Source organism: Argopecten irradians, chromosome 8 (genome assembly GCF_041381155.1).
Source record: "Argopecten irradians isolate NY chromosome 8, Ai_NY, whole genome shotgun sequence".
Lineage (NCBI taxonomy): Eukaryota > Metazoa > Mollusca > Bivalvia > Pectinida > Pectinidae > Argopecten > Argopecten irradians.
The window spans coordinates 27,851,243-27,877,920 of NC_091141.1; the positions used below are offsets into that span (position 1 = coordinate 27,851,243).

The window sequence follows — 26,678 nt, forward strand, 5'->3', positions numbered from 1 at the left end:
TATAGGTTCAAACAGCTAGGTCATTCCAACAGTTCTTTCCCTAGTCTGTGTACAATGTAGTAAATATGTTGTACAAATGTCTGTATGTTTTTATTTGGGAGGTTGTGTTACATTTGTGTTGTCTCCCTATAAATATAATAAAAGAAATTGGATCTTTCCATTCTTATGAGCTATCTCACTAAAGCTGAAGCATACATGTGTCCAAAACACTTACACATGCACTCAAGACCAAAAGTGAGCTGCCATAGTCAAGGGATCGTGACACACGTCAGGAAAAAGAGAGAAAAGATAACATTTCCTTAGTGAGCAACGTACTGTAAGTAAAGTTATGTACAGAAGCTAAATTCATTTTAATTGGTAATTTGTCACATGGCGTTATAGTGATAATGATACTCTGTGTGGTAATTAAGACAATAATCAGAAAGATAATGCTAAGCAAGTAAGTTTTAATTGGTACTCTATAAAATCAGTTAAATTATTTTACATTTACATTTTAAACATTAATTTGAAGGCATTTAAGTTAAGATATACATACCTTTTTAAAATTCAATGGGTACTAATTTTTCTTTTTAACCAATTAAAATATTTTTTTTTACATTATATAATTATATATAATGATATGAACTTAACAGAAATGTGTGTAACATTCAGTTAGAAACTGCAATTTGTCATGTAGTAGAATGTAAACAAACAAATGACATGGGGCCTGAAGGTAAAATCATTTAGATTAATATCAACTACACTAGTCCATTGATCACTAGGTCATGACCTTTGAAAGATCTACTTTCTATAGGTAAGTTATCCATGGTATGATATAGTAAGTTCACTGAACCGTGATATAGGTTTACTTTCAATAGTTTTCTAGACAAAAAAATACAAAAGAACTGACCCAATACAAGCAGAGCAAGACAAATACTTAACCTGGTTAATAGGATGGTAATTTACTGGTAAGTAACAGTAAACCTATCCTCCACCCTTGTAATAGGGCGTAGGCCTTCATTTATAATACCTGCTGCCAACTTTCCCCACAAAATACTGAAGTCCATATTGAAGACTAGCAGTGACTAATGGTAGGCGAACAGATTACGTTGACTAGAATACAGTAGTTAATATGTCTATTTGTAATAATTTTATTGGTAATAATCTATGAGGGCCCTGGAGTCACAGGTAAGTGACCCACGTTCGCCCGTACACACCCTACGGACCAAAAAAGACAGGTGTGCTAATCTTCACACCTGTCAAACATCCCGACCAGGTCATACACTTGTCAACACCATACAGGAACTACTTTCAGTAAAACACGTGTCGGAATAGAAAATAAAACGATCTCGTCTGAATTTATGAGATAAAAATGACACATTAGGGATACATCCACAAATGAAGTTGGAAGTTGGCGTTCTTTAGATTCCAGGTTGAATACACTTGGACGGAGAATCACTGGACCGTCAACGAAAACAAGTTTTCCGTTGGTTTACTTATCTGGCACACGTTAAAATGGGCTGCACGGTCCTTTTAATCCGTTTTTGGTCCGCTTTATTATTAAAATCCGAGAGAAAGTGCTTGGAATAAGAAAACAGCCCCGGTTTACTTACCAAAGTTACTCCACTAGGACTTTCCACTATCTTCCGGAGATTCCAAAATGGCTGATCTGGAAGGGGTGTGGCTATAAGTCTGTCAAGTTGCAACGAGCGATTTGATTGGATGATAAAATTATCACGTTTAGGCCACGCAAAACACATTTTGTAGCTGAGTTTCATTCATATTGAAAGCAAAACAAGTAGACTAACTAATGGATGATAAAGTTATGTAAAAGTTATCGTATCTAGAAACAAGTCTTCTTTTTATTCTTCATTTGTGTAGAATAAATATTTCATGAGAATAAAAAAAATAAAACAGTAATTTGTAAACATAGAAACATGACCCTGATGAGTTTTGCCACAAACAGGATTTATTAGGATTACAAGAAACACTCTAACAAATACATATGAAAAGTTTACATACTAGTAAATCAATTTAACTCGCATGCTCTCGACACACCACCAAAAAGGGAAATAACTCTTACAATTGATCTTACACACATACCAAATTATAGTTCTAATATATAGTTGCTTTAATTTATACTGTACAGTTTTCATTGCATCAGGAAATATATATCGATGGCCTAACATAGCACAGAAAATCTTGCATTTGTTTTGTTGTTTTTATTTCGCTGATTTACTGTCTGGAGCATATGTGATAGACGACTACAAATTATTTATAATACACAGTGATAGGGACGACAGCACGAAACAAAAAGTAAGATTTCATATATTTTTATTAAATTGTTCATAAGGTGATGATAACTGCTGTATTAGCATCGAACAAATAGCTTTTGTGAGTCTACAATATTGTCAATATATCGTTTTAGATTCCCCTTTTAAACTTAGACCAACTACCTTTCCGAAACGGCTTTTAAGGTGATTTTTCATAATGGTTATGTAGAACGAGATTGATAAAATGTTGTAGAGTCGCTTACGTTATTAACTTACCGTTAACACTACACGTATCAGCACATTCTGAACAATTTGATAAGAATAAATAAAATGTAAATTTTCATAACGCGGGGTTGTCTTATGTTTCCAGTCGTCGTCCTAAATACTGTGCGGTAGTTGGCTATCAATGCGCCAGACGGCAAAACAGCGAAATGTTATCATAAATTACGCAGGAAATCTTGCATATATAACGTTTGGTGTTGTAACCTCATCTTTGGCCATCGGTATATATTTTCTGATATTACATATTTTAATGTTTTTAAGAAAACTTTATATTTTGCTACAGAAAGGTTGTGGGCACTTTAAAAGCCCTTTTTTTCCAAAAATGAAATCAAAGTCAGAACGAATATACGTACTTATATTAGATGTACGCAAATGTAGTGAAAACCAGAGATTTAGAGTGATGGACATTGTACAAGTGAGAACAGCTTCCGTGTGTCACCGTTAAATAGTTTTTACAATGGTACCGACTGTGTTGTCTTTCTTTTTTCTCTTCTTTGTACATGTCAAATATGTTTCATGAATTTGAAAATACACTTTAAAAACTGACCGGGCTCCATGAAGTACATGAGATGATTACTATATACATATCTGTATTAAGGTGACACACTTTATGTCTATATCACGAATGAAAATGTAATTTATTTATTTTTTAGGGAAAATATTTTACTTTTAGCATACCTGTTATACCCATTTATCTATAATGGTGCGGGACAATGGATAGTGTAGATATTCTATTCTATTAAAATATACATTTTCTACTTTTACCTAGTTTCCACGATAGTTGAAAGATTATTACAAGGAAGGAGATTTTTGTTCTTGTGTGTGTGTCTGGCATGCATGGGAGATATGTGACAAAGTTAATCATGTAAATTAATGTTGTTTTCCCATGGGTAACTAAGTATATAAATAGGCTGAGAAAGTCCTTCCAGGCTGCTGTTGGGTGATAGTATAGTCTAGATAGTATAGTCATCATCATTGTATGACAGTTTTTATCACAGGGATTTCAGAGTCAGGACGATCCCCGGTGACCACGTACTAGATTAATATGTAGAGCAAGTATGACTCTCACACTATATCACTTCAATTTGAGACTTAATTCACATAACAGCCCATGGAATTGTACGCTCAAGCGTCCTTTCGGCTTCAGCAAGCATCGTGATTTTGTTGGCGTGAACTTCGTCCTTACCACAGACGGTCTAGACATGGATGGATATAACGTCAGTGATAGTAACCCCTGAGTAACGCTAATAGGGTGGTAGAGTTAAACTTCATTCATTGTCTCCACTAGATATGTGTCTTGTTTTGGTACTTGTTTGTGACTCTATGTTCCCCTCCGAGAGGGGAAAGGATGAAAGACTCGAGAGGACGTCCAACGGATTTTGACTGGAATGGATGTAGAGATCAAGTGCCACTGTGAGAAAGTCTGAAAAAATCTTCGGATCCACCAGTCGAAAGCGAAGTGCCAAACTAAGGAGAAACGGCAGCAGCGCACAGATATACCATCTGGTGAGACGCAGGAGGTTCCCAGCCAGGATTTACACCAAAGTGCTGAGGACCTCTCCGCTACTGTGTCGTCACAGCGAGACACCGCGAGTTCAATTGAGAGAGAAGATGGTCGAGGGACTAGAGCAGATGGACCTACAGTCGAAAGGAGGAGAAAGGTGATGTGGCCTCGAATAAGGGACAAGAACATGGAAACGACTAGACGAGGACTTGGATACCATGCTGGAGACAACACTGCAAGGTGGAGTGGAGAGAAAAATAAAGTCCTTGACAACAATTGTGTACACATTGGGATGTGAAAGATTTGTCACAGAGAAGCAGAAAAGGCAAGGTAATACTCACCAACCGAACAGAAAGGATTACTAGTTCAGCAAACTTAGACGGGAGCTGATCGAGATGTTTAAGGAATCGGTTCAGAAGGTCGATCAACATGGAGAGGATCGGTTCGCAACAGGTGTGAGACGACCTCAGGAAAATGAAATGAAATGAAATACCTTCGGAACGCTGAGAACACCAGGAAAAAGAGGCGAGAGGCAGCAAGGAAGAGGGCTGCATTTGTAGGAAACAAATTCTCGTCGGTACTTCATGGGGGAGTGAGATCGGGGAAGCTAGGGGCCAATAGAGAAAAGATTGAAGAACACCTGGACGAGAATCACTCTGATGCAAATAGGAACTTACCGCTAGGAGAGTGTTCCAGAATCCCCTTTTCTGAAGAACCATTAATTCCACATGATACGAAGAAGCCAACATTGAAGGAGATCACAGAAGCGGTCAGGAAGGCACGGACGGCAACAGCACCAGGACCTAGCGGCATACCATACAAGGTCTACAAGATGTGTCCAAAATTCCTGAAACGGCTGTGGAGGCTTTTAAAGTCATATGGAGGAAAGTCAAGATACCGGATAGTTGGCAAAAAGCCGAGGGAATATTTGTTCCGAAAGAGAAGGATTCTAAGAACATCACACAATTCAGGACGATTTCTTTACTCAGTGTGGAGGGGAAGATCTTCTTTGCCATACTCGCCAGACGGATGACAACGTATATGACGGCAAATGAATACATTGGTTCATCTGTGCAGAAAGGAGGGATTACAGGATTCCCGGGGTGTGTTGAAGACACGAGTGCCATCACCCAGCTCATCAGGGAAGCTAAGATCAAGCACGGAGACCTCACTGTCATCTGGCTGGACCTCGCCAATGCCTATAGATCAATACCACACCAATTGATTCATGAGGCGTTGTAGCACTACCACATCCCGGACCACGTCAAGGGGATAATCAGGAGCTATTTCAGCAACATCAAGCTCCTATTTACAGTGGGATATATGACCACAGCGTGGCAGGCGTTGGAGAAGGGGATCGTCACTGGCTGCACCATTTCGGTGCCACGTCCGGACCACGTCAAGGGGATAATCAGGAGCTATTTCAGCAACATCAAGCTCCTATTTACAGTGGGATATATGACCACAGCGTGGCAGGCGTTGGAGAAGGGGATCGTCACTGGCTGCACCATTTCGGTGCCACGTCCCGGACCACGTCAAGGGGATAATCAGGAGCTATTTCAGCAACATCAAGCTCCTATTTACAGTGGGATATATGACCACAGCGTGGCAGGCGTTGGAGAAGGGGATCGTCACTGGCTGCACCATTTCGGTGATCCTGTTCGTGATGGGGATGAACCTGATTTTCAAGACAGCAGACAGAGAAAGCAGAGGCCCGACAACGTCATCGGGAATTCGACTACCACCAACAGAGGCTTCATGGATGATCTGTCAGTGACCATTAAGCAAATGTCCTGTTTTGGTTTTCAAGAGTGACCCCCATAATATCATATTACAGACCCCATCCGTTGTGAAGTTTGACCCCCACAATGCACAGACTCAACCCATTTTCAATTTTGACCCTCATCCGTTTAGAAATGTGACCTAATAAACAGACTCTTTCTGTTTTCAAGTATGACCCTAGTAATATACAGACACCTCCCGCTTTCAAGTGTGATCCCCACATTATACAGACTCCTCTCGTTTTCAAGTGTGACCCTAGCATATATATACAGAATCCTCCCGTTTTCAAGTGTGACCCAGGGGCCCAGGGCGTATCTGCCCGTACATGTTTGTTTGTTTGTTGTTGTTTTTGTACAATATAAATTATTATGTTAGTTTTCGTTCCCTCTGATGTTAGTTAGAATCTATATTACATATAACATTAGTTCATTATAAACATTAATGGGACCTTCATACAATACGACAGTCTTATGTTTAATGACAGATTTAATCAACGTAAAATAGAAGTGAAATTGAATTCTTAGGTTATATATGTATACATCACAGGGACCTGGCACGAAAATTTTTAACCAATAATATACATATATATTATAGTATCATACTATAATATATATATATGTATATTGTTAGTTTAAAAATCGTGCCAGGTCCCTGTGGTATACATTCAAATACCGGTTGAGAAACAACAACAAGGGATGCAACTCTTACATGACTTTTTACACCAAAATGTCTATGGTACGAGCGAGGAAGCTACGTTTCAGATACAGTACCGCATGATATTATTCAGGCTATTTATTAGAATAAAAATTCATGTCTTTGACTTTACTGTTGTAATTGACAAAAAATAATTTTAGGATTCTGTTATATACACGTGTATATGAAAAAACCGATTAATGCATGTGTAAAAATCGAATTATGCAAATGTGAAAATACAATTTTACACATGCAAAAACAGTCACGATTTTAACATACGCATAATTCGATTTTTGGAAGTGTGTGTGCGAGGACAATATCGATATTTTTAGATGTACCCATGACGTCTATGAACTATTGACTTAAAGGCCCATTACCTTTCCGGAGCAAAATATAAGGTTTTTAAAATAGGAATGTAAAACGAGATCAATAATTTTGTAGAGTCGCAGGATTTATTAACTATACGTTTACTAGCACACTTATCATCACCTTCAGAGCTGTTTAATTAGAATAAATAAAATGTTAATTTTCATAACGCGGGTCGTTTTATGTTTCCCGCCGTCGTCCTAAATGCCGCGCGGTAGTTGATTATCACTGCGCTAGACGGCAAAACAGCGAAATGAATCTCCACTGTTATCGTACATTAGACAGGGAATCTTGCATATGTTTGGTGTTGTAACCTCATCTTAAGCCATCGATATATATTTTCTTTTGTTATTAATGTTTTTAAGAAACCTATAAATTTTGCTCCGGAAAGGTAGTGGGCCTTTAAGTTTTAGCCTCTAATTACCTTTCCGGAGCAAAATATAAGGTTTCTTAAAAAACATTAATAACATCAGAAAATGCATGCCGATGACCTAAAATAAGGTTACGAGACCAAACATATGCAAGATTTCCTGCGTAATATATGAAAACAGCGGAGAATCATTCGCTGTTTTGCCGTCTGGCGCAGTGAAAGTCAACTACTGCGCGGTATTTACGACGACGGCGGGAAACATAAGACGACCCGCGTTATGAAAATAAACATTTTATTTATTTTAATCAAATCGTTCAGAAGGTGATGATAAATGTAGTATTAATGGTAAGTTAATAAGTTTTAAGACTCTACAAAATTATCGATCTTGTTTTACATTCCCATTTTAAAAATTAAAAGCCGTTTCGGAAAGGTAGTGGGCCTTTAATTTGAAATGTATATATACCATACATGGCAGTACAATATGAAGAATTGCTAAAAAGTATCAAAATTAAAAAAGAGAACCCATTCCGAATGGGTGTTGAATTGGAAAGTAATTAGCTAGAATGCGTATATCGCAAAACATTCCAGACACCTCCCGTTTTCAAGTGTGACCCCTACAACATACATATTTCTCCCGCTTTCTCGTCGGTACTTCATGGGGGAGAGAGATTGGGGAAGCTAGGGGCCAATAGAGAAGAGATTGAAGAACACCTGGAGGAGGAGACGCACTCTGATGCAAATAGGAACTCACCGCTAGGAGAGTGTTCCAGAATCCCTTTTTCTGAAGAACCAAAAAACATGACAAGAAGGATAGCTCTACATATCGTTGGTGACGGGCGTGCCAAACTAGAATCACGGCCGTCACCAACGATATAGAGTTATCCTTCTTGTCATGTAACAGAACATTATCCGATATTGCTTGACCATAGATAGTTGTCCGTCGAATCAAAGCTTCCCAGAAACACATGCAAGGGCTCAGCTAGGAACTACACATGCATGAATTCAGCTTTCGTCAAAGATTTATAAGATTAAAAATTTATATAATTCATAGTTTATATAGCGTTATATCAAACTATTCCTTACACAGTTTACATGCGATTTATATGATATTCATGTATCAATATTAATAATAAGTTATGAAAATGTGTGCTATTTCCAATGAAAAAACGAAGATTCTTTCTTAAGCAAAAATATCAAATACATTGTAACAATAATAATACTATCAAACTTTATTTAGAACAGCATCATTTACATGAATACAGACAATGTAATATTTCAGACAATGTTTTTTTAAAACTACAAATAAAAATCAGCAGTAGGCTATATGAAATTTGTTAATAATTTAAAACAGTCTTTGTTTTTTCAGCAATACTGTTCATGTATAACAAGATTTAGCTTCACAAATACATAAGAAAGTTCCTCGGGTAGTTCGACATCAGAAAACTTAACATTATAAAATATATTACAATACTTCTTAACTGTTTTCACTCTCACTCATCCAACCATTTGTTCTAGTACTCCTCTAAAAAGGAATTTCGAATCGGATAAACAAATACTGTAATCTGAATATTTTAGTGGTGGTAATGATGTTTTAACGTTTTCCGCGCCCCACGCAAGTTTACGTTTAACATGGTTCTAATTGTCGTTAGTAGTGACAATTTACCAGTGTGTTGACCTGTTCAAAATAATTTCTACGCAAAAATTTGAATCTGTCAAAATGGATAGGTTCATAATATCTCTTTCAAACTACTTATATCACTATTGGACTAGAATTGCTAGATCGCTCCTGGTTGAATTCACACTGTACTTTTCAAGGGAGAGAGGTGGGGGGAGGTGGAAAGAGAGAGAGAGATCGGTTTTCAGCTGTATGTAGTCAAATACAGTATAATTATTAAATGCAAAAATAATTTGTCATTGTTTCGTATATTGTATAGTAAAATATCTAGGTTGAACAAATAAGACAATATTTAGGTTAAACACAAGAAATAAAACAAAATATCGATAAGCACACATGTACCAGAGATAATATAACAATATATCTAGATGGTAAAAATGAGAAATAAGAAAATATTGATGTTTTACACACGAGAAAGTGACTTCGCCATCTTTCAGCAAGGATCTTTAATTACTGTATCATTACCAATATGACCCAAATCTGAGCTGAGAAAAAAGGTAGCAAACGAGACAAAGATTGTATAATAAATTAGGGTCAAAATTGTACACAATAAACAAAAACAAAGAGGCTAAGGACCGAACCTTTTGCAAAAAATGATAAATTAATAAAATCACGTCAATTGTAACAATGCGTTAAAATATGATAGCCTATAATAATATGGCGGTATGGTTTTTGAAAGCATTAATGTTCGTGTAGCAAAAACTTCATCGGTCGTACAAATGTATACATGTAATAAAAAATAGAACTGTAGACATATGATAGGTAAAATACTAGTTTACGTTATTTTATAAGGACAGTAACTTTGATTCTTCATTAGAGTATCTAACTAGAATCCAAAACACACACAATGTGAATGTTTCTATACTACCAAATGCATACCAATAACACAGTAGGTAGAATCAAGGATTTATAAGTATATACGTCCTTGGTAGAATACTCATTGTCCTAGTACATATTCAGTATGAAAGTACTAAAGGCACATATGTTCATCAAACTGTTGTATAAAATATAACACTTTAATTGCACAATCTAAATCCACCGGAACAAACGGACGAAATAAAACAGGTTACTGACACATCACTATAATGATAAACAAATGATTTACATACGAATCTATCTACATTGCTTGTAAAATCGTTCTAAATTCGTCAAAAAAAAAACAACATACCGACTAACATGATTGAACTTTCACTAAGTTGAATTAACTTGTGTCCAATCTCTATTGATTATGACAATAAAATATCTTTAAAATCAAGTGATTAGACTAGTCACGGACAGAGAGAAGATAGCCTACAACAGACTTTTCATAAATACATACATCGATCACAATTCAAATAAATACAAAGTACATTGACCGCTGCACTAATGCAACAAAACCAGGTATATACATTTTAAATATACACTACATCTGAAAAATTGGGCACCATTTACTACAAAATACAAAAATAAACAATAAAATTAATCTTTGGAATCTCTGCTTCTTATTTCATTCTAAGGGGAGATAATCTAATCATGTTGACTGTCTATAAGCAAGACAGCAAATTTCTTTAAAACATTACTTTGTATAAATACAGAATACTTCATACGGACTATAAAATGATCTTTCATTACCTATAAAATGCACGTGATCAATATTTAGGTGTAATACGAAGAGATGCGATAAAGGCGGCAGTGTATTTAAAGGACATGTATACAAATTAACAAACTATTCATAAATATATCAAGTAATATCAATTTTACTGCCAAAAGAGCACTAAGGAATATCAAATATAATGAGATGTATATATCATTGGAGGACATCATTAATAACAAATATTTATAAGCGTAAATTACGTGTTGGGGTCATCATTTGCCGGGGTATTAATTACATCTTCTCCATTAATGGAAGTCTTGCCAAAATCGTCAAGTGGTACAACCACTTCACCGTTTTCAAACTGAAATAAATCAATAAAAAAGTGAAGGTATTATTCATTAGAGTGGTGTCCTTTGTGTATTTGATACAGGATATACAGTTAAACCATAATCAGTATCTTATAGACATACATAATTTTTCTGTGGTCGATACACCCATGTATTGGCCGAAATGAAAATGCTACACTTGTTTTATTATTTTTCTGGATTTTTTACATTTTGAAATGAGTGTGAAACTAAATAAGCATCGCATTGTAAATTCTGCTTCGTGATGAGTTACAATCTTATGATTTTGTAACAAGTATAATTTAAAAACAACATATGAAAACAGTATCAATTGATGCACTTCACGCATTTAATACACGCACCCGGTGCATGCGTGTTTGTAAACGACACAGTTAATTAAATGTATAGTTTGTTCTCCTTTGAAATAATTCAATTCGACGTCAAACATATATTAACAAATTCAGATTGACATTAAGATACATTCTCTTATGCTTAATACTCCATTAAACTGTAGTCATCATTATCTTTGTTAGAAACCGAAACAATCAACGTCGTCTGTCACATTTGTGGTTACGCTTCAAACTCAGGTCATCATATACAATTATAGCATTTTGATGAGGTCGATGCATGGTTTTATTGACCACAGAAAAATTGTCGACCGAGGACGTAGTCCGAGGTTGATAATTGTATTTGGTCAATAAAAACATCCATCGACCGAATTCAAAATGCTACAATTATTTTCTTATTTGAATTGTTTTTTCTTTACAAGCAATAAATAAGAAGACATGTACAACAATCTAGTGTATACATCTTCATTTGTATTTCATGATATATTACCAGAAATTGAACAGTAAATATCAAAATGATCATATAGTATACAAAAGCATCTTTAAAGAAACAATACTTGAAATCATATCACTTTACAAGTCGATTTCTAACTAGTAATCATGACCTGTGGTAAATATTTGGGAGTAGCATAGTTGTTGACGTTTTAATGATCAGAAATAAAATGAATAAATATTGAAGGGTAAGTAAATCTCCCCATTAACATCACGGAAATGAAATGAAGCTAAATTTGCCACAAATTGAAACATGGGACGAACCAATCGTAATTATGACATGCCCAAATATCGCACGAGGACACAGCTGATGAACGACAATAAAAATTCAAAATTCAAAACGCATGTTTTTGGAAAACCCTATACTTACGTGAGAGGGGTTGAAGTCTATACTTACATGAAAGGGGTTGAAGTCTATACTTACATGAGAGGGGTTGAAGTCTATACATACATGAGAGGGGTTGAAGTCTATACTTACATGAGAGGGTTTGAAGTCTTTACTTACATGAAGAGGGGTTGAAATCCATACTTACATGAAGAGGGGTTGAAGTCCATACTTACATGAAGAGGGGTTGAAGTCTATACTTACATGAGAGGGGTTGAAGTCTATACTTACGTGAGAGGGGTTGAAGTCTATACTTACGTGAGAGGGGTTGAAGTCTATACTTACGTGAGAGGGGTTGAAGTCTATACTTACATGAGAGGGGTTGAAGTCTATACTTACGTGAGAGGGGTTGAAGTCTATACTTACGTGAGAGGGGTTGAAGTCTATACTTACATGAGAGGGGTTGAAGTCTATACTTACGTGAGAGGGGTTGAAATCTATACTTACGTGAGAGGGGTTAAAGTCTATACTTACATGAGAGGGGTTGAAATCTATACTTACGTGAGATGGGTTGAAATCTATACTTACGTGAGAGGGGTTGAAGTCTTTACTTACATGAGAGGGGTTGAAGTCTATACAAGTTTAAATGAGAGGGGTTGAAATCTATACCTACATGAGAGGGGTTGAAGTCTATATTGATGTGAGTGTGAGAGAACATTCGGAATCCAGGAATGAAAGTGAGTAGGAAGAGAGTTACTGAGAAAGTGAGAAGCCACTCGGAGATCGTAGATACCAAGAATACCGTCCGGAGGGTGTCCTATAAATGTAAAACATACCTTTAAATGTGATATTTAGTGTAGTTGCCGTAAAATGACTAGATCTCTATTATCTTGACAAACAAATTGTTGGTTTTAAAACTATCCAAATTTCAAGAACATAATGTGCTGCCCTTTGGTAAAGCGTCACATATGCTGCACGGTTAAAGTTCAAAGGGAAGGTTATAGGATCTCATATCTCTTGCATAATGTCCCATTTGAATCTTTACTTTTAATTTACTTGATCATTTAGACGAGGTTTTTACAGATTTTTGGAAGTATCTAGGACAACAACAGAACTCTTGTAGTTTGTGAATTGCTTATATTATCGCCTTACACGGGTATGATCATATTCTTACCCATTTCGTGCCTAGTCCGGCATCTCTACCCGAGTTGTATTTATACTTCGAAACGGCGACTTGTTGTGAGTGAAGGAAATGTTAACATTAATGTAAACGAAATTCAATCATCTGATTTCTTAGATCATCAACTGTTATATCAAGAATTATTTTATTATTGATTGACATGGCTACTTCCACTCAACCAATTTATCAAAAAATATACAGATTCGTTCTTATGCTTGACACATTTTATCAATTCAAGGTTTATATTTCGTATTAGTAAAGCGAAATGAGGACGACGTACTGAAACACCTAAAAGAAGTTTTGACAACAAAATGTTTCCAAACTTGACTTAGCAATATAAGGATACATGTGACGAATAGAAGTGATGACAGAATACTGCTGATAGTCTGGCAAATCTTGGTGATCCGGAAGTGACGACTTCTGTGCTCTCTGATGACGTCAAACTGTTCTATCTTAAAGGTAATTGCGGTCTGTAGCCACGCATAGAACATGGCACATCCAAAGCACATGAACGCACCGAGATAGTGAGGAGGCTTCATCGTATCTACCTGTAGATTAAAACACGTGATTGGCCAACTTACAAAAGAGCAACATTATTATAGATGGACCTTTAGAAATAACATATAATTGGCTGATCTACAGAGCTAACAACTTTTGATTGGCAGACCCACGGAATAATGGCATTTACATTGTTCGCATTTAAATATAAAGTTTTATGGTGAAAAAATATATGTGTTATTTTTGGTCTGAGTGAAACTATCGGTTTCATTAGATATAAATTGTGTAATAACCAATCACAATAAAGTACAAATATCATTTTGGCAGGATTTCTTTTGTAAATATCAAACCAAAATTATAATATTATGTCATCTTTCCATATTTTCAGGTGCATTTGATTAATTAAAGTGGGCTAAAAAGGTATCGCGGCCGATTGAAACACACTTACTGCTAGTATATGTAGGCTTAGGCTAAGCCTAAGAAGCCTAGGATTGAGAAGTAAAAATGTAATAAATAGAATATTAATTGTTTCTTGATGAATACCAGTAATAGTTCATCTCGTGAGGTGGAAAATTTATATATTTTTCACTGGTGTAAATGATATAGACTTTTCACCTCACTCGATGAAATATACTGTTGTTCATCAATAACAAGGAATATCCTTAAAGTTATATGTGCCGTAACTGGCCGAAAATTTTGACATGTTATTTTTTCTTCAATTATCTATTTAAAACCATAAGTTTTAATGAATAAAGCTGTGAAAATCATTCAAATGGACAGACAAACAAATATAATGCCTTATAAACGTTAGTTGGAACAAATAGGTTATGCACTGTGAAACTCTTGTTTTTTATGCCATATACACGTTTAGATGGAGACATACCTTCAGAAATCACATTACTAATAATACTGTAAAAATGTGCAATGAAATTGTGGACAACAATATGGCTTCATTGTCTGACCGTATGAACTCATTTCACTACACTGAAGATGTTAATAATGATTTTTGGCAGTACTGCCAAATATCATTTTCAGCTCTCTTTTGTACTTTTAAAACTAAAACCTATACATTGAATGTATTGTAATTTTCAAAATGTTGGTAACTTTTGGAGTTGAATAACATATCAAAAGCTCTTCTTGATTCGTGACTATGAAAAATACGGCACATATAACTTAAAGTGTGTTAAAGTAATTGTAAATGATTAGTAGACATACAGAATACAGAGTGATTGGTCGACCTATAACATAACGGCATGTGATTGGTCAACTTATAAAATAACAATATACGATTGGTTGACTTACAAAATACATGTAATAACAAATGATCGATCGAACTGGGTGGTCGATTAATAAAATATCTTAAAAGATAATGTATACTTGTGTGAAAATGACAGTGTTAAGAAATCACAAAACTAGTCTGCAATATCACATCCAAAAAGCTAAATAGCTATTGTTCATACGCGATATTGTGAACAAATGTAAACTTATAAAGTTCGTTCGTAGTCCCCACATATAATGTTCAAGTCCTTTTTGCATCTATCTAACCAGATCCTGAAATCAACAACTATCATGTATTTACCTGGAAACAGGCGACGAACAGCAAACCTAGTCCGGACAGCATTCCCAGACTCAGACCTACTTTATTAATTATCGTCCATCTTTTCAGATTAAACGATTCCACAGGATGGTGGTGTATTAACAACTTTTTGATGAACAGATATTGCATCTCAGCGTTAGCGGCCACTGTCAATAAAGAAAAGCAAATAAAGTTGTAAATATGGATTTCACTTAGTCTCTTGTGGTAACTGTAATAAATTTTGGGACAATCAAAATTGAAGTACTGGAGACTAATGGAACGACGTTAATAACTTAAAGATGCTCCACAGCTGACAAATGGTTATTTTTCTCTATCTAAAATGAGAGCAGACGATTTAGTATTTTTATTCAGTTACAAAAGTTACTCACTTGACACCATTAGCACCACTGAAAAGTTTGAGCTTCTGATTTTACATCAAGATAAAAATATCAAAAAATGATTAATTCCATCCCGAATAAAAATCCGTGGCACCATGTCATATATGGAATGCAGTACTGATTGCGCGTACACCGAAAACAAAATAAATTATTTTAAACTACTTTTTGTGTTAATTAGACATATATATACACAATTACACACCAAATCTTGTTCAAATGATGGGTATCTGTCGGCGGTGGAACATCTTTAATAAGTAATTTAGCATTTTCATTATCAATTTTCGTCTGGGTTATTGAAGTAACTACAACACTACAAATCTACATGAGTTTAATGTCTCGATCGTGTGTCCTAGTTATCTATGTCATACAATATATGGTTTGCTTTACTTACGAAACACTGCTCCGATTGCTATGGTAATGGTGAAAATGCCCTGTTCTGGTGGTTCCACTGCAGTATAGCTATAATAACAAAATGTGTGTTTAATGTCCTTGGATAGAGGTATTTGGTGGTAATGATACAATCTTACTTAATTGTTTTATTTTACTTTCAGGTTTACATACTTGACGATATAAACAAAGTAAGTTATCTGATCGTATTATCGGAATTTTTTGTATTGTTTCATCCTCACTGCTTCTTATAAATTTGAAGGCTTGTGATATATCTAATTTCAGTGTTAAAACATATAAATTCAAATCCCATCGTGTAAAATAGATACACGCATGATTATCATATTTTGCTTTTGCTTTAGTTCTTTTTTCACATTGTTATTTGTCATCAGTATCAGTGTTGCTTCTGTAGTCATCACACGTCTTATATACATATGTAGCTAATTACCATACTGACTGACATATTGTCCTCTGTCACCTTGTGCTTCTACATGTCATATTAATAATGAAAACGTTTGCACTGTTCCCCTGATGCGTGCTTTGCATTTGGAAGAAATAAAAACTTGTAAACTTGTGTGTACAATAAAATGAACCGGTTTTCATTTCTGTTATTTTTTATCAGATATTAGATAACTTCCAAAAAACAGAATGATTATAAAGTCAACCTACCTTATATACGGGAAGTCTGGAAATGTGTGGTTATTTGCTACTGCAATTCCGTATCTGTTAAACAAAATAAAGTTAATTCAAAGCCATATCGTCATTAAAGGCCCACTACCTTTCCGGAGCAAAATTTAAAGGTTTCTAAAAATCATAGATCACATAAGAAAATATATGTCGATGGCCTAAGATGAGGTTACGACATGAAGCTTATGCAAGATATCCTGCGTAATAATTTATATGGTAACAGTTGGGTTTCATTTCACTGTTTTTCCTTCTGGCGCAGTGATAATCAACTACCGCGCGGCATTTAGGACGACGGCGGGAAACATAAGACGACCCGCGTTATGAAAATTAACATTTTATTTATTTAAATTAAATTGTTCAGAAGGTGATGATAAGTGTAGAATTACCGGTAAGTTGATAACTTTTGCGACTCTACAAAATTATCAATCTCGTTTTACATTTCCATTTTAAAAATTAAAAGCCGTTTCGGAAAGGTAGTGGGCCTTTATTGCACGAAATGGTGTTTTTTTTTGTTTTTGTTTTTTTTTTGTTTTTTTTTTTTAAATTTTTGTTAATAAATAGATATTAACAATGTATAATGGTGTATTTCAAAATGATTTACAAATCTCAGTTTTCAATCATGTTAAAATCGAATTTGTTCTATTTGTCTTGAGTCAAATTATCCACACTTATGACCTACATCTTTTCCTTACTTTATTAACAAAAAATGGCATTTGTTGATATCGCAGAAATGGTGAAAATGAAGCATATTGGAAATCGCAATTGAGGCAGTTGCCAAAACTGAAGATGCTGTTCTGAAAATAGCAGCAAGCTTACTTGAAATAGGAAATCAGACAAGGTGTACTATACCTATGGTTTCTTTAGTCATTGGAGATTCTGATCTAACCCCAGTTTGATCTATTTCTGTTTGAAAAGTGTCAATGTGACCTAATTATATATGTTTGTCGTTGTGACTTATATAGATGTAGCTAGATGTATGGCTGGTGTCACCGTGACCTTGTTCTGTATGGCGGGTGTCACCGTGCCCTAGTTCTGTATGGCGGGTGTAACCGTGACCTAGTTCTGTATGGCGAGTGTCACTGTGACCTACTTCTGTATGAAATATTTCGCTGTGACCTAGTTCTGAATGGAAGATTTCGTTGTGACCTACTTCTGTATGGAAAATTTCTCTGTGACCTTGTTCTGTTTGGCGGATGTTGCTTTGGTCAGTATGGTTTGTGTCGCTGTGACCTAGTTTCGTATAGAGGGTGTCGCTATGACCTATTTCTGTATGAACGGTGTTGTTGTGAACTAGTTTTGTACAACGGGTATCGTTATGACCCAGTTCTGTATGGCCTAGTTATGTATGGAGCATGTCGAAGGTCTGTACAGGTTTCGCTGTGACCTATTTCTGTATTGAGGATGTCGTCGTGACCTATATCTGTATTGAAGTATCGTTAGGACCTTGCTCTGTAGGACAGTTGTCGTTGTGACTTGGTTCAGTTTGGATGGTGTTGCTGTGACTTTGTGCAGTATGGTTTGTGTCGCTGTAACCTAGTTTCGTATAGAGTGTGTCACTATGGCCTATTTCTGTATGACATGTGTTTTTATGACCTAGTTCTGTATGTCGAGTGTAGCTGTAACCTAGTTCTGTATGGCGAGTGTCGCTGTTACCTAATTCTGTATTGAGGATATCGCTGTGACCTATATCTGAATGGCATGAGTCGTTATGACCTATTTTGGAATGGCGGGGTATTGCTGTGACCTAGTTCTGTATTGAGAGTCTCATTGTGACCTAGTTACTGATAGGTCGTACAATACAAATAGATATGTAACGTACACTTATCACGTTTATGCAATTTCCTAGAACGGATATACACGGGTATTACTAGTATTACCAAGTGCCATGTACAGGTGCTAGCTACAATACTTACGTCACAAAACACCAGGACATGATCCAGGTGAACGTGAGAATTGGGAGTAGCCACATACATCCTCCCAGACACTTGGCAGCCACGAGCAGCATGGTACACACGTCAGCCGGCCTTGTCCTTTCTCCTCTGTAATATTCTGGAAATAAATAAGTGTGTATAACAATGCTGGTACAGACTTTACCAAATCATGCGCTACCGTTAAGTAGTTTGACATTTTATATGATACACGATACGTATTTCTGGTATTTCAAACATAACATATATACATTATTTTATGCGGCATAATATAAAGACCAAATATTGTTTCTACCTTACTGTAACAACACCATCATCAGACTCCATCTGCCGTCTTTATCGTAACTCATAGGTATTGTAAATAACAAAGTAAACATACAAAACTATAATACATAAACACAGAAATCGAACTACGGAAACAGTAACACTTATGTTGGAGGTATTGCTGTATTTAGAACTACATGGGAAGCTGACTTAATGTGACAAATAGGAATAAGTGAGGCTCTAGCTGAAACAATAGATATGTGATGACAGGTGGTATAATGTTTATTTTGTTAATCTCCTGTTGTTATCGCTCCACCAGAGACGCTCGTGTCTGTCTACACGAGGCGTCAACTTTAGCGGATATCGTGTTATGTTCGCGATTTCAATTAAAAACAACAATTTTCAATTTTAACGGTTTTAAATTTTTGCGGTCTGACTTTCGGTATAGATAACTTTTTATCATAATTCAACCATTTCTTAATATTTTGCGAAACAAATTTTCGTGATTACAGATTTTCAATTTTTGCGGTCTGCCTTTCGGTGTAGATAACTTTTTATCATAATTTAACCATTTCTCAATATTTTGCGAATCAAATTTTCGAATTCGCGAACTTACTGACTATACGTTATAACAAAATATGCTAGTAGGATCACCCTGCTGAAGAGTACTGCTGGACAAAAACAAGAATCCCAACCATTGGTATTACAGAACCTTGGCGCCAACCCTACAGCGATCCATGTCCAAGGAAAGCAGAGGAAACATTCGTCCTTCGTTTGATGGACACAGTCAATAAAACATTCAATATGCTCATGTTAAGTTTGGATTTGTACCAAAATGGAAATGCCGCGAGGGATCAAGTGCATCCAGTTTGAGAAGGACCTACATCTTGAATCTAATAAAAACGTCGTTTGAACTTTCAGAAAGATTCCTTCATTGAGGAATAGTGGGACCAGTAATGGACAAAAAATACAGACAGCAAACACTTCAATACTAAAATAGAACTTTAACTTATCACCAAAATGTTACCTACATGGCATTAATAGTAATTACCGAGGTAATTAAATTCATTGTCAATATTTGAATGACATCCACTATATGTTCAATTTTCATTATTTCTCAGAATTCCACCATTTCTAAAAAAAAAAAAAACCAAAAACTTTGTTTTATCTGTATTGACTGTTAAAAAAAAAAAACCAGTAACTTTGTTTTATCTGTATTGACTGTTAAATCACACTTTTTAGTGTACGTGGCTAATGAATTTAACATATCTTGTATTTGTTTGGTGTTGTGACCTCATTCGAGGCAAATCAGAATAAGTTTTCTATGGTATTGTAATTTTTAAGGAACTTAAATTTTTTAATCAACACCCTCTAGGATATTGATATCCGTGATGGACAATTAAATAATTACTTAAATGATGACATTAAAGTTATGTATAGCGATTACGTAACGGTTCATGGAACAAAATCGATACGTCACAAGATCTGTGAAGTGTATGTAGATTGATATGTACAACAGGTGTTGGATCCTGATTACTTCCTTCCGTAGATATATACCTTCTGTATTATATCTGTACTAATTGGTACCAGCACCACCATCTCACAGCGGTACATAGATAATGTCAACACATCCTAAAACATGTGTGTACCTAACATCTGGTGAAAGCTACCGGATTAATTGCTCTAGGTATCCACATGTAACTGGCTGCTGTGAGAACGACCTTGACATCATGATCATAGACTCTCCAACAAATATTTAGGTGAGACCGTAATGCATGTAGCCCTGAAGTATATACTCGGATGAAACTCATCGGAAACGATCAAAATCTTCACTTCCTAAATCATTTAACCATTTTTAAGCATTCTTCTCCTTCATTACACCCAGTGACGCGGGGATGTGGTCGATTTGTCTGTTGTCAGTATGATGTTTCATCTACATCCTTGATATTCCAGGGTTTACAATCACTTCCCTTATCATATCCACATGGACAGTGATAGTAACCACTGGAATATCGGCGATCCTAGATATACCTATAATCGTCACACAATGGAAACATCAAATTTAGCTGCTAGAATAATTAAACATTCCGTCAATTGTAATATCTGATATAAGAGATTATCAACTATTAAAAACTAATGGTTAAACCAACTCGGTGACTACACGGGACTAAGATTCACCCTGCATGCCTGTCAGACGCTGACACGATAAGAGGAAACAGAGAGATGTTAATCTGTTGACATTAACATGCAGCTAACGGCCTGTGTAGGACATGCTTAGTTAGAGACAAATTACGGCGAATGATGATAAATATGGACTGGACATCAGCATACTGGATTAAAGTAAATTGGCCATGGCCAGTTAATGTATCTGTGAAGGACTCGTGTGGTATAACTTATCAAACCTACAAAAAAGAAACATTCATTTCTCATGTATATCCATGTGTATAAAACGACGGAAACTAAAAGTGTTATATATCTTCCTTTAGTAGAAAAAAAACTTCATCACGCTTGTCACCGGACTCGAACTTTTACAGTAAACATTTGTATAAGAATTTTTCCCAGATGAGTAGATAGATTATCTCCCCCTAAATTGAAACTGATCAGTGCTGATGGCGAGTCCACTTGTTTCGTTAAAAATATTTCTGTAGATCTACATGCATACTTCAAGTTTGGAACTCTGTTGAATTTCTCAAATGTTCTCATTTTGGGATTTGGCGATCACTGGATACTAACCGTGTATTCTGTTTATCCTACATGACGAACCAATTTCCAGTTATTTACTTGGTTCGGCTCGAGGCGATTTGATGCGGATGAAAAGATTCATTCATTTAACCGAATGAGAGTGTACTCCTTTCTACTACCGTGGGGAATATATAAGCGCATTTGCAAACAGTACCAATAATTCTATTCAGTGTGTAATATCACTGAAACAATTTCAAAAATACTAAAAAAAACAATAGTTACTCATCAAAGAAATAGTCTACATTACATACCTTTGCTATAAGCCAAGAAAAAGCCGACACCACCGTGCGAGATTTTCGATACCGTAAAAATGATGTCATTCCGGTGAATGTGATGTCAATTTTTAGCGGGACTGAATGACGTTTCATTCACCGAAATGTTCAAGTTCTGGGTCAAGTTATAAAAAGTTCCGTGAAATATGAAACAAATTCACGTGATCGTATTGACGGATAAAGCATTTCGTATTGACGGATAAAGCACAAGTTTATCCGGCAGCAGTTATCGGTCAGTATGTGGGACACTTGCAGGATAAAAGGTTATGTTAGACCCAATATTTGTTTCCGTATTAGGTCACTTACAAACTGTGTAACTAATATATGTACCCGAGCTGGAGTCAAGTAACACGAATCTAACAGATAGTCCCATGGAAGTTGGTTATTGCCTTTTTATAATTAAAGTGATCTTTAGCATTGCACTAATTGACCTCGGTGGACTCGCAGCAATACAACTACATTTGTACTCCAACATTTCTTTCGGAAGCGGTGCTAGTACAGGCTTGATGTATATAAATCCAAATATCAATGCAGGTTTAGGCTAAATTGTCATTTTTAGTAATATATATCCACCACGATGTATAGTACATGTCATCCATAAACAATAAAGGGGTTCCGATCACTTAACACAAATAATATCAGAAAGGGCTTTTACTTCCGATTACAAACGATTACGCCATCAAAACCGAGATAATTTCTAATATACTACGAAATGTCAACGTTATATCGAAACCGATATAAACCTTTTACCAGCAACCAACACCAAGTTTATTACTGATATAAGCCTCCCACAAGCTAATACTGGTCTGCCATGTTGTCTTGGAACTTGCTAATCCTGGCGTATATTCTTATCAACATGGAGATTAATACTATTAATAAACAGCCTGTTCCCATATCAAAGACTCCAATACTTCAGTGCTTAAATATACACGTGTATAAGTCAAACAGAGGTATAATATGGAGCCGCACAGGTTACGGGCATGGAAACTATCAAACTATCTAGTGTGTCATTTACCAATATACATGTAAATCATCAAATTAATCTTGTGCATCCAAGAGTCTAATTAACCGAAACGAAAATGAATATTGTAAGAATTTGGTCATCAGTGTCAAATTGAGAAAGGTCAAGCACATTATCTAAACGAACAGTAACAATCGACGCGAAATGTCACGCGAGGTATCGAACGAATGACCAACGAACAATCAAACGCTTTCAAAAATATCTTCGGCGTACATCACACAAATTAAATACAAACTACAACATCTTCAGCAACTACAGAAACCTGGACCGGACAGACTGCCACAGTTATAAACCCCAGTTAGTAACGAGATTGAGCTGAATTGATAGTGACAGAGAAGTGTCTGTAACAAGGTCGTGTTGGCCGAGTTCATTCTAACACTCGTCCAGTGCGTCAAGATAACAAGTCCTCAGGCAAAATTTCTGGATTTCCCGCCAGTAAAAGCTATTTCCTACGACTGATATAAGGTACATATTATGAAAAATCCCATACTTTATCACTAAGACTTGATCGATATTTATGGAGATTGTGAATATTTTATTGCACATCGGGCCTCGTGTTGCGCTCGAAGGATTATGTTAATTGAACAAAGGAACTACACACGTGACCAAGACAAGCATCACCTAAACTGACATATATATACATGTGTAAGTAAAATATAAATATGATCCTTATCGCCTTGTGTATTTATTTCTGGCGTATACATAGTATAAATACTGTACCACGTGTGTACAACCCTGGTTAGACCACTTATAATTAACGATAATATCAATGGTTATTACATACACCAAGCCTGTGTACGAGAACAGTGGTATTGAAATAAATCTGATAATAACCGGGTTATCACAGAGTTCAACATTTCAAACAAAGGTCAATTATATATTCCTGTAAGACAAGATACGTTTAATTATTTCACACACATCATCTACGTGTATATATATGTACTAAAGTAAGGTCCCGGGGGAAACCGCTCGTTGACATTAATACATCACCAGGATATATACTGTCGTATGATTTTATCTGCGAGACCCACTTACCATACAGATACTTCAGAAAGTAACCGAAATCCGTTATCAACGTTCCGTCTATATATCGGTACCATCCTCTACGAGTCATACATACTAGTGTAAACAGGCCTCGTGATAAGCTAACTACCTCCACAATTTATAGGAAGCTTTCGGTCACTACACTACATTACTATTTACACATATAGAAAAAAAAACACGTGCTCGAAACTGTAATCTAACGGTACTTTATAATGCACACACAATATCACTTCCGCACGCAATTCCAAACCATACTTTGATGTAAACAAATGAAGCCTTGTATGACTGAGGTGGTAAATCAGTAGTGTTGCCGTCATAAAAGGTGAGTGTCACAAATGGCGTTATCTATTCCCCTAACAGCAAGCACAGCTGACTCACCTGTATCACACCTGTAGAAAATGTCCACGAAGCGTCCACTCTTGAGGCGCACGGCAGTATTGTAAAGTATCACAGTCTGAAGCGCACGAGAGTATTTTTAAATGTCACTGGTATTGTGAAATGTCCGAGTTGATGTATGACCGGGAATTCCTCCGTTAGAAATGGAAAGTTACATTTTATATTTGCGTCATTCTATTTATAAACAACAATAACGGTACTACGTGAGAAAACATCTTTACAGTCGAAGGACACTTTTACTGTCCATCTACACAACCAACACATGTACGTGTATCTATACACATACGGAATCTACCGTTGAGAGACTGCACCTTATAAAGCATCGTCATCTTCATATCGTATACATCTGGTGTACACAACAAACATTCCAGTTACTCAAGCGAAGCACACAATGCGTCCGTTCCATACAACACACGTGAAGGGTCTTTTGGCATTATACACACGCTTTCATCTATGACTCGCATCAAATACATGAATATAAAGTTATTTACATGAAACGAATAAGAAAAATAAAATGATTTCGTCAAAAAAGAAATTCCCAACGAGCGTTTCCGCGAATATCTCAAACGGAGCAATTCATATCAGGATATTAGCGGGGTCAAGCGTTGCCATCGATACCTCTCCTTATTATCCCATCACAGTGCACGGCGGTGTCATGAGGAATTAACGATATCATTCGGAAACCCCATCTGGAACTTCTATTTCACCGAAATTCTACAAAAACAGTAGGCATGTGGCCCTAGTCGATAAATGGCCGAGTAGTTTAGTATAATCAAACAGCCCATCTGCTGCCTATCACTCTCCGGGATCAACCGCCACACGACGGGTTATTATAAAATACTCGTATGGATGTTAGAGGCCTATCGTGTTAAAGGTTATGGAGTGCTCCAGAAAATATTTTCTTGCCATTCAGATGAGAATTGATATCAGTACATTATCAAGCAAGAATTGTTACAGATTGCTTAACATGCAAATAAAAATGGGCTCATTAGGGTTAAGTCCTATTAACACGGCTGACCGTTGAGCTAGGCTATCCGTTTTGGGAGGCTGCGGTATAGGCCTATTCGTGCTGAGTTTCTTTGTGGTAGTCTTCCCATTTTATAGTATACTTATCTAAATGAAGCATGCCGTCAAAGATAACACTCATTTATGTTGACCACGGGCAAAGTGGAGCTTGTCCTGGTGTCCATTGATCATATATATCAAAAGGCATAATCTCATGGCTAAGTTCGAATCTGCCATTTTGTGAAATAGACCTACCGTAAATAGTATAGGTATATATGTATGTGTGTAAATTGTAACAAAACCAATGGTCCGAGTCGAGACATGGATTAATTAATAAGTTTGTATGTGAACTTGGATTAATGAATGTGTGAACGTGGATTGATGAGTGTGAACGTGGATTAATGAGTGTGTGAACGTGGATTGGCAATGAGTGTTACGGTGAACGTGGGATTGTGAGTGTGTGAACTTGGGTTAATGGGTGTGTGAACGTGGGTTAATGAGTGTGTGAACGTGGATTGAAGAGTATGTGAACGTGGATTGATCGAAAGTGTGTGAACGTGGGATTGTGAGTGTGTGAACTTGGGTTAATGAGTATGTGAACGTGGCTTAATGAGTATGTGAACGTGGATTGAAGAGTGTGTGAACGTGGATTGATCGAAAGTGTGTGAACGTGGGATTGTGAGTGTGTGAACTTGGGTTAATGAGTATGTGAACGTGGGTTAATGAGTGTATGAACGTGGATTGATGAGTGTGTGAACTTGTGTGAACGTGGAAGGGTGAGTGTGTGAACGTGGATGGTTGAGTGTGTGAACGTGGGTTAATGAGTATATGAACGTGGATGGGTGAGTGTGTGAACGTGGATTGATGAGTGTTGAACGTGGATGGTTGAGTGTGTGAACGTGGATGGTTGAGTGTGTGAACGTGGATTGAAGAGTGTGGACGTGGGTTAATGAGTGTATGAACGTGGATGGTTGAGTGTGTGAACGTGGATTGATGAATGTTGAACGTGGATGGGTGAGTGTGTGAACGTGGATTGAAGAGTGTGGACGTGGGTTAATGAGTGTATGAACGTGGATGGGTGAGTGTGTGAACGTTGATTGATGAATGTTGAACGTGGATGGTTGAGTGTGTGAACGTGGATGGTTGAGTGTGTGAACGTGGATTGAAGAGTGTGGACGTGGGTTAATGAGTGTATGAACGTGGATGGGTGAGTGTGTGAACGTGGATTGGTGAGTGTGTGAACGTGGATGGGTGATTGTGTGAACGTGGATTGAA

The 26,678-nt window shown here is 36.4% G+C and overlaps 2 protein-coding genes across 5 annotated transcripts in view; both read right to left on the minus strand.

The window, feature by feature from the left end:
- LOC138330034 (protein kinase C and casein kinase substrate in neurons protein 1-like) overlaps window positions 1–1,697 on the minus strand; it is a 36,996-nt gene extending 35,299 nt beyond the window's left edge. For all 3 annotated transcript variants that reach the window (XM_069277398.1, XM_069277399.1, XM_069277396.1), the window contains exon 1: window positions 1,593–1,697. The gene's annotated coding sequence lies outside the window, so the exon portion shown is untranslated. The remainder of the gene's footprint in view (window positions 1–1,592) is intronic.
- A 6,766-nt stretch (window positions 1,698–8,463) lies between these two features.
- LOC138330035 (DNA damage-regulated autophagy modulator protein 1-like) lies at window positions 8,464–25,198 on the minus strand. 2 transcript variants are annotated; one of them, XM_069277401.1, is made up of 9 exons: window positions 24,381–25,198; window positions 18,645–18,780; window positions 16,714–16,767; window positions 16,049–16,116; window positions 15,263–15,426; window positions 13,532–13,733; window positions 13,180–13,238; window positions 12,679–12,822; window positions 8,464–10,858 (listed from the first exon to the last, which is right to left on the minus strand). In XM_069277401.1, the coding sequence occupies exons 2-9, from the start codon at window positions 18,734–18,736 to the stop codon at window positions 10,754–10,756; spliced, it is 888 nt and encodes a 295-aa protein (XP_069133502.1). In that variant the 5' UTR covers window positions 18,737–18,780; window positions 24,381–25,198; the 3' UTR covers window positions 8,464–10,753. The 2 variants fall into 2 exon arrangements, with proteins under 2 accessions (XP_069133502.1, XP_069133501.1); XM_069277400.1 differs by lacking the exon at window positions 24,381–25,198 and adding an exon at window positions 23,994–24,335.
- Window positions 25,199–26,678: the final 1,480 nt, after the last annotated feature.

What these genes read in the sequence shown, in the direction of transcription:
- LOC138330035 (XM_069277400.1), bottom strand. Translation starts at nt 24,072, where the DNA reads ATGACTCGTAGAGGATGGTACCGATATATAGACGGAACGTTGATAACG. An exon ending in CTTTCTGAAGTATCTGTATG is followed by an intron (nt 18,781 to 23,993) that starts GTAAGTGGGTCT and finishes ATTTATTTCCAG; the next exon opens with AATATTACAGAGGAGAAAGG. An exon ending in AGCAATCGGAGCAGTGTTTC is followed by an intron (nt 15,427 to 16,048) that starts GTAAGTAAAGCA and finishes CTTTATTGACAG; the next exon opens with TGGCCGCTAACGCTGAGATG.